At 49.0% G+C, this 14223-nt stretch overlaps 1 protein-coding gene across 6 annotated transcripts in view; it reads left to right on the forward strand.

The window, feature by feature from the left end:
- The window catches only part of NCOA1 (nuclear receptor coactivator 1), a 155951-nt gene that overhangs the window by 87955 nt on the left and 53773 nt on the right, over nucleotides 1–14223 (forward strand). For 4 of the 6 annotated variants that reach the window (XM_052690919.1, XM_052690946.1, XM_052690965.1 and 1 more), the window contains exon 3: nucleotides 11133–11235. In XM_052690919.1, the coding sequence (XP_052546879.1) occupies nucleotides 11150–11235 (86 nt within the window). In that variant the 5' untranslated portion in view covers nucleotides 11133–11149. Of the gene's footprint in view, nucleotides 1–6758; nucleotides 6814–7417; nucleotides 7504–11132; nucleotides 11236–14223 lie in introns of those variants that run through there. The other 2 variants (XM_052690926.1, XM_052690935.1) reach the window with 2 other exon arrangements.

A 14223-nucleotide genomic window follows, 5' to 3' on the forward strand; every position in this document is an offset into this window, starting at 1 on the left:
CTGCCCAGAGCCACATCCAGCCTGGCCTTGAATGCCTGCAGGGATGGGGCATCCACAGCCTCCTTGGGCAACCTGTGCCAGTGCCTCACCACCCTCTGGGGGAACAACTTCCCCCTAACATCCAACCTAAACCTCCCCTGTCTCAGTTTAAAACCATTCCCCCTTGTCCCATCACCATCCACCCTCACAAACAGCCGTTCCCCCTCCTGTTTCTACGCTCCCTTCAAGTACTGGAAGGCTGCAATGAGGTCTCCTTGGAGCCTTCTCTTCTCCAAGCTAAACAAGCCCAGTTCCCTCAACCTTTCTTCTTAGGAGAGGTCTAAGATTTTCTAAAGCTTTGTCTTCAGCAGTCAATCAGCCCTTTTTCTTTCTCTTTCTTGTAATTCTGTGCTAAGAAAAATGTGCATCCTTTTATCCTTTAACAAAATCTTTGTGATGACCAATGCTCCACTTCTTCTCGAGAGTCACGTACCAAGGACTGTCTCCCTGCCTCATTGGTTAATCCTCAGATAGAAGAAGCAGAATTTAACTACAGTCGTTTTATAGAATAGGAGTGATGAATGGGTTAAAAATATATTCCTTGATGTTCTTGTTTTTGGTGTGCTCGTTGAGTCTTGGGTCGCTTCGTGTTACACCAGCTCTGCGAGCTGACGCCCTCCAGACTTCTTCCATGGCAGCTTGCCTCTTTAGGAGCGGAGCTGTCAGTGAGGAATTTAGCATCAAATCTCATAAAATTGATTAATCTATTCACAAGGAAGCCGTGGCAGGCTTTTCAAACAAGCTCTGTAATGTGCTCTTTTGTTTTGGTCAGCACAAAATTCTCTCCTGCAGATAAAATGTCATCGTTTTGGAGACAACTGGAAGAGTTTTCCTGACTCTTGAGTTTTGTGAGTGCATGGAGTTGCATCAGGGGAGGGTGAGGTGGGGGTTAGGGAAAGGTTCTGCCCCAGAGAGCAGTGGGCATGGAGCAGCTCCCCAGGGCAGTGGGCACAGGCCCAGTTTTGGAGCTCAGGGTGTGCTGGGACACCACTCTCAGCCACAGGGTTTGGTTGTGGAGCCAGTTGTTGGACTCGGTGATCCCTTAAGTGGGTCCCTTCCAATGTGGGGCAGTCTGTGATTCTGAGAAGCCCTACAAAGGGTTTAGGAGAAGCAGCCCAGAGGAGGGGGGTGGGAAGCAAAGCTCTTCATGGGGGAGCAGCCGGCTGTCGGCAGTGATTCTTGTCAGCGAGTGCCAGAAGCACCTGCGAGTCACTGCTGGTGGGGATGGCAGGAGGAAAGAGGAGTCCAACACACTTGACTGAAAGTAGGGCAGATGTGATTAAACAAAATGTAGCAAGAACAAAAGAAAGGGGGAGAAAAAGACATTTCTGCTGGTGCAATGGCTGCCTGTTAGCTTTCTTCAAAGCAGGGTCCTAAGGTTAATCATTAGATCTGAGGTGCAGCATCCAACACGTTCTTGGCATTTCTGTCCTTGTTAATCAGAGAACCAGTCAGGTTTGGAAAAGACCTCTAAGATCCCCAAGTCCAACCCCAGCCGACCCCACCATGCCCACTGACCACATCCCTCAGTGCCACATCTCTGCACTCCTTGAACACCTCCAGGTTTGGTGACCCCACCACCTCTCCAGGCAGCTGTGCTGTTCTTTTGGAGACAAAATGTTTCTTAATGGCTCTGTTTGACATTGAATCCCCGTATGGTGTCTTTCTTTCCATCTGATCCACCAGCACTCCTTGCTTTGCTGAACTCATCTCCCAGGCACACCTTAACACCCCATGGGCTTCATCCATCCAGCAGAAGGATGCAGGAGGAAATAATAGTGTTTATTGCTGGCTTCCAGCTGCTGTTGGCCCAGCATAAAGACAGACGTAGGCATCAATTGCTGGATTTCAAGGAGGAATTTTGGTTTGTATTGTTGCAGCGTGAATGCTGATTAAACCCACTTCATGCTTCAGAGGGTTGAGTGGTTTGGCAGTTGCCTTGGAGCTGGCAGGGTTGCACTTTGACACCATTCCCTCTCCGAAATGTGAGCTTCTGATGGTGGTCACCAGCATCACTTGACTCTTAACCTGGCCTGCGCTCTGGGTTTAGCAACTTTAAGTATATAAGAAGGAAGAGTCTCATGCAAATCCTGCACATTTTGAATAGAAGGAACCCTTATCCCCCGCAGAGTAGGACTGTGCCCAACATCACTCAGCTGCACTGCTGCTTGTAGTGCCCTTGTAACCCAGGCGTGCTCACGGTGATTTTTATGGAGCTGCATGTGCATGTGTTTCTACTGCAGTTTAATTGGAGTTACATGAGAACCTGATGTATTTGCACGTTCTGCCAAATACTTCATTCTCCCCATAGAGAAACTTGTGTAATTGCAAAGTGTAATTCACAGGCGCAATACGAAACTTAGTGTGTAATGTTGTGTGACTACGAGGGAATTAGTGTTATTTTTTTCCTTTCAGAAGCTGTATAAATTAACCTACTTTTCCTGTCAGCTACTGGGAGAGAAGGTTACGGTTCTTGCAGTTAGATTCTGTGCCTTATCTCTGCTGTAAGCATTGCCAAGTGATCCTTGCTGGCTTTGAGGCACCAGCAGCTCCACAAGGAAGAGCGCTCAAGGATGGCTATTAAATTTTACATCCATTCCTGTTCATTCGAGGCTGGGTTCACATTGCTTTGTGTTTGCAGTGTATTTCCACGATTAGTGCAAAGAAATATTTTGATCTCTGTATCCAAAGAGCAGGCTTCCTTCCCGCTGTGGAGTAAAACGGGTCCCTTCCCAGAGTGATGGGGCCAGAGCTGCATGTTTTGCCCAAGGTGCTTTAGCACAGAGTGGCAGAAGCAGATCTCTGGGACAGAATCCTGCAGGATTTGCCTGCTGAGCAGAGCATGAGGTCTCGGGGATCCTACAAGGGTGAATTTGGAGGAAGGGAGCAAAAGACTGAAGCACCCAGAGTGATCCACTGGTGATATTAACATTGTGCACTCCTAACCCGGACTCACCTTCTCAAAGGGTTTCTTCCATCTCTGCTGCTGCTCTCTGACACTCTGCGGTCACCTGTGTGACCTTGCTGCCAGCCTTGCTGCCTCCAAAAGTTGTCGCTGCACATGATGCAGCCCTGGGGGAGCACAGGGGGAAAGCAGATCTGACTGCTGCCCCTTCACTCCTCCGGCAGTGTTTGGGTTAGCTCCAACAACGTGGCTGCAGAGAGGAGAGCCTGCTGATCTGCTCTGCTGCTCTGGGATGCAAAGCAGGATGGAAACTGCTGGAAAAAATGAGGCTGTTGCAAGAAAAGCAGCTGTTGGTGCTGTCAGTGCTCATCCCAAGATGAAAAATAGTTGAAATCGGAGTTGGACAGCACTTAAGTCCAGATTTTAGAGAGTGATGTAAGCCCTGCAGCATCCAGCATCACTGGGGTCTCCTTTGCGTCTCCTTTTTGCTATAAATCTGAACAGGAAGATACTTGGTATTATGTGACATTTAGCCCTGATTTTGCTTCTGAGTTGCACAAAGGCTTGGGTAACAATACAAACTTACATAAATGACGTGTTGTTGTTTTTCTTCTGTGACTTGGGCTAATTCAAACCGGAGTTTCCATTTATCATCCACCACGCACTGGCTGGGAAGCAGAGGGCACACGCACACAAAGGAACAGTGTGGGCAGCCCTGCAGCTTCTGCCATCCACTGTATGGCCTCTCATTGCAGCCACGTGTTTGATGGCTCTGGGTTTTGTCCATAAAGACATGGATGCAGACACTCCAGGAGTACGTGCCGATGTTCGTGAGCAGCCCTCTAATGAACCAGTTGGTGTGTTTGGGGAAAACAGCTGGTGGAAGGAGAGATTTGAATTTCTACTGGTTTTTTAATGATGTTGAAAAAGAAAGCAGTTGGAATACTTGGAGTTCTTCAGCTGATCTGAGCTGTTTGCAAGGGAAGCATGCAGTCGGCCTTTTAAAAAGACTTTCTACGTGTGTGTGTCTCGTGGGGGGGGGGGAGAAACTCATGGGATGACAGAATGGTTTGGGTTGGAAGGGACCTTTAAGATCATCCAGTTCCACCCCCTGCTGTAGGCAGGGACACCTCTCTCTAGTCCAGGTTGCTTGCAGCCCCATCCAGCCTGGCCTTCAATGCATCCATGCAGGGGCATCCGCAGCCTTCCAGGGCAACCTGTTCAGTATCTCACCACCCTCACAGTAAAGAATTTCTTCCTGATATCCAGTCTGAATCCACCCTCTTCCAGTTTAAAGCCATCTCCCCTCATCCTGTCACTACCTGCCCGTACAAAAAGCCCCTACCCAGCTTTTCTGTAGGCTCCTTTGGGTCCTGGAAGGCCGCTATAAGGTCCCTCCAAAGCCTTCTCTTCTCCAGGCTGCAGAGTCCCAGCTCTCTCAGCTTGTCCCCATAGGAAGGTGCTCCAGCCCTCTGATCATCCTCAGCTCAGCTGGTGCAGAATCATGAGCCATAGAGATCTCTTCATTGAGCATAGATTCCGGCTGCCCATCTTATCTCACACACAGGCATCTGTCTCCTAAATAGCTCTATCTTTCACTGGCTCAGTGAAAGGGCTGCTGGAATGGGGTTTGACTTCTTTATGTTCAGGGTCTTGGCAAGAGACAAATGGAGAGGGAATGAGTAGCAGCCAAGCTTAGGTCTATACTGGGCATCCAACCCAGGACTCCACAGCCAAGGGCTCCACATCAAGGCCAGCCTTGATGGCAGCATTCCCTCCTGCTCAGCCCTGAGGACACAGTGAGGTCATCCTAAGCACTTGGAGACAGCGCTGAGGTCAAGCAGTGGGGGCACTGGGCTGTCCTGTCTGCTGGTTTGGGTATTTTGGGTATCCCAAGGCAGTGTGGTTCCTACACTGATCCTACTGGGTTATCCAGAAGGATGGGGGATGCTGCTGAGGCTTAGTGAGAACTGAGCTTTTCCAGCCATTAACAAATATGAAAGCAAAGCACACATCGTGGTGTTTGGACAAAGCAATGTGAGAAGTCTGTTCTTGATAACACTGACATGCAGATTTCTCTTAGAAGCTGTTGTTGGGTTGTCATTGCAAATGGTAATGTTTGCTGAGGTGCTTTTACTTGTTCCTATTATTTTGTTTCTTAAGTCAGGCACTTTAATGTCCTCGTGTGTAGCTATGATCACGTATCATCTCTTGAGTCAGCTCTGGGAATCATCTTCTTGGGTCCCTCACTAACAGAAAGACATCGAGGCCCTGCAGTGTGTCCAGAGAAAGGCAGTGAAGCTGTGATGGGTCTGGAGCACAGATGTTATGGGCAGTGGTGAAGGAATGGGATGGCTCAGTTTGGAGCAGAGGAGGCTCAGGGGAAACCTTATTGCTCTCTGCAGCTCCTGAAAGGAGGTTGTGGTGAGGTGGGGGTTGGCCTCTGCTCCTGATAACAGTAAGAGGATGAGAGGTGATGGCCTCAAGTTGTGCCATGAGAGGTTCAGATTGAGTATTAGGAAACATTCCTTCTCATAAAGAGCAGTGCTGCAGTGGCACAGCTGCCTGGGGAGGTGGTGGGGTCACTGTCCATGGAGGTGTTCCAGAACCGTGGGGATGTAGCATGAGGGACACAGTGGGCATGGTGGGGTGGGCTGGGGTTGGATTTGGGGATCCTAGAGGTCCTTTTCAACCTGATTGATTCTATAGTTCTTAGCAGCCCCCTCCCACAGAATGCTCAGTAGAACCTCCAGGACAAGGAGGCTTAGAAGGGAGTGCTGAGCCTACACACCAAGTTGATGGTAATTATCCAGAAGTGTTGCAGTGCTCCAGAAATGAATGTGGAGAGGTCACATGGGAGGCAGCATCTGCTAAAGGCGTTGGTGGAGCTCCTGGGCTCCTGCCTGGGGCAGCAGCAACGGGGACAGCAGTATGGAGTGATGAGCATCTTCTTGATTTTAAAATGAAGCAGGAGGAGAAGTGGAATTGTAATGTTTTTGTCTTTTTCCCCATGATTGGCTTTATTTTCATTCTTAGTTTGCTGAGAGCAACTTGAAAGGTAAACCCTGGGAAATTTGGGCAAGTGGCCGAAGCTGCTGGGCAATCATTCACTCATCGCTGCAGACCTCCTGCAAGTCCTCCAGCACTGCTCCCTGGCTCTGGAAGGACAGTTGGATTCTTATCAGTTTACCTTCAGGTTTGGGGTTTGGTTTTGTTTTCCTCTGCCCTCTGCTTGCCGTGGTGTCACTCTGCATGCCATGGGGCATGGAGATGCTGGGATGCAGCTGCGTTGGGAGCCCACATGGTGCACCAGCCCAGCCCCACGAGTGTGCCAGCTAATTAAGACAGACAACAGATGGCTACGACAAACAGATGTGGGTGAGCACCAGGTAACAAGGAGATGATTGCAATTAGTGTAATAAGCAGCACATCGCTTACCTCATGTCTGTTGTATTTTAGCTGAGGTGGGTTTTAAAGAGAGCTTGGGAAAATAACAGAGTGGCGTTGTGGATTTCCAGAGGTCTCCTCAGGCGTCAAATATTGATTTCCCACAGCTGGATTATTCATTTTTGTAGTGCTAAGGCAGAGCCCTTTCCCACATTTTCCCATTCATTTGTAAAGCAAATTGGCTGCTGGAATTATCCCCAGGCTAAGGGGGAATGGCCGCTGTGGGTCTGTGAGTTGCAAACACAATATAGATGATCAGTGTGTTAAAATTCGCAATATCTCAGCCTTTTGGACCATCGCCCCTTTAAGGATGATGTTCAGTCTTCTTGATTTATACACCCCTTCCCTTTCTCTTCCTGTTCTCTAGGCGTCAGACACATAGACAACAAGCACTTGTTGAACTTGGAGCTGACATTCAGCAGGTTTGTGCTCTCCACCTTGAGGAATTCACTTTAATTTGTATATTTGTGTTTGTTGCTGTATGCAGAATTACCTTCTGCTCCACGGTTCCATTTCATTGACTGTAGGGCTCGTGATAGCTTTCCAATGCAAAATCATAGAATCACAGAATGGCCTGGGTTGCAAAGGCCCACAGTGCTCATCCAGTTCCAACCCCCTGCTGTGTGCAGGTCACCAACCAGCAGCCCAGGCTGCCCAGAGCCACATCCAGCCTTGCCTTGAATGCCTGCAGGGATGGGGCATCCACAGCCTCCTTGGGCAACCTGTTCCAGTGCCTCACCACCCTCTGGGGGAAAAACTTCCTCCTCGTATCCAACCTAAACCTCCCCTGTCTCAGTTTAAAACCATTCCCTCTTGTCCTGTCACTGTCCACCCTTGTAAACAGCTCTTAATATTTCTTGTGGGTAGAACAAGCAATGGAGAAGTCTGAACAGGGAGAGTGAAGCTCATCACCTCCATAGGGTGGATATGAAGGACTTTCTAAGCGTTGAGAATTAAAATGAGAAGAAGGACAGGCACAGCGAGAGACACTGGAAGGACCTGGGGCCATCATCCCACCAGCTCTGCTACTCTGTAATGCAAACAGCACTGCAGAACCTTCCTGGAAGGGCTTTGGACACGAGTTGCCCTCTGCTCACAGGCTGAACCAGCAGGTGGGTGCAGGCACACTCGTGTGCTTGCTGGGGAATTGAGACCGTGGGCTTTCGCTCCACCGCGTCCCCGAGCTGACAGCTTTTATTAGCCTGCTGCCTCAGCAGAGCCTATGATAATGAAGATTTCTGCACATCCCACTTAGCTGGCGGGAGGCAAAGCAAGCAGCAGCCCTGCAGGCACTGAGGGCTCAGGGTCACGGACGCCAGCTCTGTACATGGGGATGTTGGAGCGTGGTGCTCTGCCTTCAGCCTGATGTGCTCCCAGTTGTTGGAGGGCCGGGAATATAAATCCTCATCTATCAGCTCCCTCCTACGTAGCCCTAACGACTGCAGGGATGAAGGGCCCATGTGGCGTTGCTGAACCCCTCTCAGTGACCTTCAGTGCGTTTTGTTGAGCCTGGAGTCAAAATGCTGAAGCCTTTGAGTTTGGATTGGGTTAACTGGTTTCAGGTTGTGAGTTTCATCTCTCCTTGTCTGGATCCCTGCATGGAAATGGGGTGTTCTCGATCCCCCCTGTAGTGAGGACCCAGGGAATGCAGGCTGGCATCCTTGGGGGCTTCAAGCACTGCACTGACTTTGCCACCGTAGTAATAATTATTATAATAAGAGAAGGGCAGTCAAGAGGGGATGTTCAGGCTGGGATGAGCAAGAGAAGAGAAGACAAACCCCACTGATGACATTTCCTGTTAAGGTGCTCTGTGACAGCAAGGTGAACTCACCACCAGTACAAACAGCCACGCTTCCTCCAGGAAGAGAAAACAACTCAGATCTCCTGCTGCTGGTTTTTATTTCCACCTTCCTTCCAGCTTTGCTCTCCTTCTGCCAAGAACCCAGGCTCTTGCACATTCAAACTGCTCTTTGCAGGTAGGGATCGATGTCCCAGAGCCAAAGGCTCCATCTGGCAGCATCTCCGACGGAGGCAGGAGGAGACGGGCAGGGAAATTGGGGTAAGGTAGCAAGAAAAGAGGATTTAGTTGGAAGGCAGACACGTCTGCTGGACTGGTGACATATGGACACCGGGATTTCTTTTCCAACCCCCAAAGAGCGTTGCACAAAACAGATGTGACATTTGTTTTTGACAAGCCGAAAAAGCAGCGTTTAATCAGGCTGTAATGTTTTATCATTACTGTTGTTGGGGGGGAGGTCAGAAAAAAAGTTTAAGAAAAGAAACCCCAAAGCCCAAAGGAACACCAGATGCAGCGGGTTAGTGAGTGACTTGCAGCATGGCTGGCACAGCCATTTCTCCTGTGGTCTGCAGGAGTCCTTTGTTTTTTGCAGTAAGGTTGGCAGCTGGTGATGAACTTGTGAGGGCTGCAATAGAGATGTATCCTTGTGACATTCTGAGTATGCTCTTAATTACCTCTAATTGAGACTGTGTGTGCACAGATGGGTTATGTTGTGCTGATAAATGGGTGTAACGCGAGGGACTTTTCCACCATTGCAGTTTCTGTAGAAGCAGCCCACAGGTTGTGCCTCTCTCCTATAGACGTTAGCAGGACTTTGTAAGCAAGGGGTTGGGATCAGAGGTGGTTTCATCTGCCTGGCTGTGGACCATAGGGCCGTTGGGTATTACCAAAAAGTCATTGCTATACGTGCAGAAGTAGGAGAACCGTGGGGATGTGGCACAGAGGGACGTGGTCAGTGGGCATGGTAGGGATGGGTTGGGGTTGGATTGGGATCTTGGAGGTCTTTTCCAACCGGAATGATTCCATGATTCTGGTGTTAGACCAAGAGAGACAGCCATGAAGCGATTGCTCTACGGGATAGGTTTGCATCCAGGAGAGCTCATACAAAGCTTGGAAACTACCGCCCTGCTCCTCCCAGGTGAACTAATTAGCTTGTTTTCATCACTGCCTCGATGCTCTTCAGCTGTTTCTGTTTGCTTTCCTAAGCGAGTGGAATATTAACATTTTTACAAGAAGTTGGTGTTTAGAAACCAGGCTTGCTGTGAAAATGCCCCACTGCGGTCTCGCTGGGAGCACAACCCTTGCCCTTGTCCAGCAGGGCTCAACTCGCCTATTTTTAGAGCAGATTACATTTTTGGCCTCTTCGTCCTGGCAAGTTTTGCTATAAAATAAACTAGTTTTACAATAAAAAGAAACATTGAACGTATTACATCAAGGGCTTAATGCAAGCCAAGGATTTCAGCTGAGGCTTCAACGTTGTCCTTAATTCACCTCGCTGGGGCATCTGGTGGCTCTGGCCAAGGTCGTGGTCTCACAGCAGAGCATCCTGGTTGGATGGTCGCCTTTATGTGCCCCATCCTCAGCCCTTCAGAACATTTATTATTTTAATTTGGCTGCTGATAATGTGAGATCAAAGCCTAGAATGGCGGTGTGAGTTAATAGGACTCATTGTTGCAGTGGGAGGACATTAAATTTTTAATGTCAATATTGGGTTTTCTTGACCTGAGCGTGGAGATGGGTCCTTGGGGTGGTCCAGAGCATTCCTATTGCAGCAAGCATCTCTTGATTTGGCTGAATAAAATGGGTTGGCATTCTGGGCTGTGGAATAGTCTTGTAGGGTTTGTTTTATAGCCATCAGTCAGTGCTTTAGTGCTTGTTAAAATTCCAAGTTTAGAGAGCAATGTAAGAAATGAAGGGAACTGGGTTTAATAACTCGGTCCCTTCACTCCCTACCCACACAACAAAGTTCTTGTCCGAGGTCCCATTACGTTGCTCTCCAGGCATTGTGTCTTCTCACATTGCTAACCGCTTAGAAAGATGTGAAAATAAATGAAGCATTTGGAGGGTAGCAGTATCTGGTATTGAATTATTGCAGTTACTGGAAAAATCACTGAACAACTCTAGGAAAGGAGGTGAAGCAATGTGCACAGCTGATTCCTTCATAGAGCAGCAGTGTCCCTTGGTTTGATGTCTTCTGGGAGTTTTAAACCTGTAGGAGACAGATTTAATCCCATCTGGGCTTGGCTGTGTTCTTGGCTCTTTGGCAAAACCCCTTCAACACAGCTCAAGGTGAAGATACAGGGAAAAAAAAAGCCTTAATTGACTTCTTTGCCCTTGTTGTGCTTATGTAGTATTTCATTCAGTTAAATAAAAGCAGATAGTTCATAATTAATGAATGAGCATGTGGGTGGTGAGGCACTGAGGCAGGCTGATGATGTGGGTGCCTCATTGCTGCAGTGCCCAAGGCCAGGCTGCATGGAGCTTTGGGCAGCCTGGTCTATGGGAAGGGAATGGGCAGGGAATGGAGATTTACATGCTTTAAGATCCCTTCTAACCCAGATCAACTCTGGGATTCTATGAAATGAAATGCTAGCCTGTAAGCAAAATATTGAAGCGGACCCTTGTAAGGCCAAGCAGACAAAATCTGGGGGGGATGTAGGAAGGAGCTCAGGTTGTGATGTAATGGAGATGTAATGTAATGGTGAGGGCTTGCTTGGCCAAATGGTGACCAAGTGACACCCAAAGGAAAGTAATGTCACAGCCCTTGTTTTCACACCTTCTCCTCCACACACTGCCCAGACGAGGCATCAATTCAACAGGAATGACGTGCGTTGGGTTGCTCACCTCCTGGAGGTGGCTTGCTTCGTGTTTCCCGGCGCTGTCACGTAGAACCTCCCTCGGCTGCGGAACCCTCATCCTCACCTCGTGTCTCTTCATTTCCAGGTGCAAAGTAGGTCAACATGAGTGGCCTTGGGGACAGCTCGACAGACCCCGCCAACCCCGACTCACGGAAGAGGAAGGGCTCTCCGTGCGACACGGCCCAGAGGTACGTGTGCCGCGCCACGTCCATCCCTGCCCCGGCTACTTTGTCATTCCGACGGCGTCGTTCGATCCCGTCTGCTTGAGCAGATGGAGCCTGGTTTCAGCCACTTGTAAACGTTCACACTTCCCACCAGAACTTCGCTTTGCTTTTATCAGTGGCTGTGGTGGAAGATGGAGCATGATGGAAACGCAGCTCCCCATCTGCTCCGCTCGTTGTTAGGTGGCAAACGATGATTAGAGGCTTGTTATCCAAGTTAATGTATTGATTTTATAAATGGAGAGCACTCAATCAAGTGGAGGAGCGTTGAGAAGGTTTTTCAGGGTAAATTTGGAGCTGGTAGTTCTGTAAAGGGCAACAGTGAGGTCTGCAGGTCATCCCCAGCCTTCCTCCTCTTCATGCCAGATTCCCAAGAAATGCATCTTTCATTCATATTCAGAAACTTTGCTGGAGGCCCTCTTGCTTCTGTCTGAAATATTTTCACTTGCTAGTGCAGAGCGCTTTAAAACTCAGCTCAGTGCAACATTTTGCACCTTTCACTTACGACTGAGCCTTCACATGGCCAACTGATTTAAGATTAACACATCTTAGATCTCCTGTTCACAGGCTCTCTGTGAATCCTGTGTATCTTTTCCCGTTGCAGCGCTGTCTCTTAGTTAGGATGGATTTCCAGCTCTGCAGCCTGGGATGCAGCTTTGCACAGAATATTGATGTGCTGAGCAAACTCTGCACGTATTCTCTGTCAATTACAGCTCATGCATGGCACAGTAGACAATAAGTGCAAAGGATACAGTGTTCTGGTAGCATAAGGGAGAGAGATATTAAGTGGTTGCTTGAGGATTTCTGTTTATTGCAGTTCTTGGTTGTCACAGGAACTCATTCACCCTCTCACAAAGCCTCTGTAGCTCATGGCTTATCCATGCCATTAAATGAGGAATAATCTCAGGACACAGTTTGATGGCACTTGTGATGGGTAGATGCCTTGCTCCTAATAAATACTGAACTGATCAAGTGAGATAGCTTCCCTTTCTGTCATTTCACACCTGTGTGAGTCAGAGCTCTGCAGCCCCTCATCCTCCCCCTGGGATGAAGGCTCTGTGCCTTGTGCCCATGCAATTCAGCTATGGGGATCTCCTGGGTTTGGCTTTCTAACCACTGAGCACCCTGAGAACAGACATCAGCAATGTTCCAGCTCTGCAGGGTGAGGAGCAAAATCAGTTGTAGAGACGGTGAGTGAAGGATTCTCCATCCTTGCCCCAGCTCAATGATTTTTGACGTGGTCCTGAGAGTCTTTTTAGAGCCCGAAGCCATCAGACACCACGCAGCAGGGCCCGTGAATAAGGCTGAGGAGTCCTCTCCAGAGCTGCCCTTCTCTCTCTGCAGAGGAGCAGAGCTCTGGCTCCCAGAAAGGAGGGACCTCCCCCAGTCCCACCAACTGCCCCGAGCCCATCAGAGCCAAGTGAACTTCCGAACGCTTCTCTTAAAACTGAGAAGGTTTGACTTGCTTTTGATGATACTTCGGAGTCATAAAGAACAGCCCACTGCTGTAATATTCTCATGATGCCTTTATGTAAGGAAAATTGGCCAATTCTCCCTCCTACAATTCGAAAGTTGCCACAGCAACAGCGACATTATGGCTTTTCATGAAATGAGCTCACCCACAACAGAAGGCTTTAAAAAAAAAGAAAAGAAAAGAAATGTTTCCCTGTTTCCCTACTATTTCTTTTTGGTTTGCAAGACAACTAGGGAATCATTTGACCTTAACTCGAAGCCTCACTCAGCTCCTGTGAGAAGCATTTGCCTGCCCATTGCCAGGTAGAGCTGGGTGCTGGGTGCCATGACGCACCACCCATTGCTGCAGAGCTCCCAGTACCTCTCATGGAAGGTCTTCACCGTGGTCTTGATGCAGCTTGTGTTCTTCTCTCCCTGCAGCTGGCTTTGTGTCCTGTATTTCTCTTCTTTCTCTTTCAATGCTGCTGCTCTGCTGAGTGCATGGGCTGCCAGCCACTCTGGGCCCAATGGGAGGAGGAGGCGATGGGCAGCTCAGCGTGCCTCTGCATTTGGGTCTGTCCCTGCAGTGCTACATAAATACCATCAGATATTTCAGTGCAAGAATGAGCTCAAACAGCAGCACGATACTCAAGAGACAGAGCCTGCCTGTCAGGATATTGAGCTAATAACGTGTTTGGAGTTAAGGAAGAATAAAGGAGCATCCATGTAGCCTGCCTGAGGAGCTCCTTGAGGAGGGGTGGTGTTGTCTCACCCAGGTTGCTTGGATGGGATTATGCAGAGTTACCAGGCTATGTTCAAGGTCTTGTTGCTGTGCACTTGCTGCATGCTCCTATTGGCAGGGAAACCAAAGCAGACCTCTCTGTGAAGCATCCAGCTGCCCACAGAGCTAGTTTTGTGCTGTGGCACAATCTTGGATGGGATGCAGCTTCCCTCTGGAGGTGGGTTTTTGACTCAGGTTGTGTGGCAGCGTTGTCTCACAATGCTCTGTGTCTCCCTGTTGTGGCAGTATGGCTTTGGAGGACCTGCCTTGCCATCTAGAAACCCTGCTGGATCTTGCTTGCAGAATACTGCCCAGAATCATCCCATCATAGAATCATATCATAGGGTCATAGAATGGCTTGGGTTGGAAAGGACCTCAAGGATCACGAAGCTCAAACCCCCTGCCACACGCAGGGCCACCAACCTCCACATTTCATAGCAGCCCAGGCTGCCCAGGGCCCCATCCAACCTGGCCTTGAACACCTCCAGGGATGGACGGGGCATCACAGCCTCTCTGGGCAGCTGTTCCAGCACCTCACCACCCTCTTGGTAAAGAATTTCTCCCTGACATCCAACCTAAATCTTCCCTCCTTCAACTTAAAACCACTTCCCCTTGTCCTGCCATTATCTACTCTTGTTAGGAGTTGACTCATACAACAGCTTCTCGGTGTAATTTTGAAGATTTTTCAGGCAGTGCTTTGTAAGATAGTATCTTTCACACAG

Source organism: Tympanuchus pallidicinctus, unplaced genomic scaffold, assembly GCF_026119805.1.
Source record: "Tympanuchus pallidicinctus isolate F22 unplaced genomic scaffold, pur_lepc_1.0 scaffold1, whole genome shotgun sequence".
NCBI lineage: Eukaryota > Metazoa > Chordata > Aves > Galliformes > Phasianidae > Tympanuchus > Tympanuchus pallidicinctus.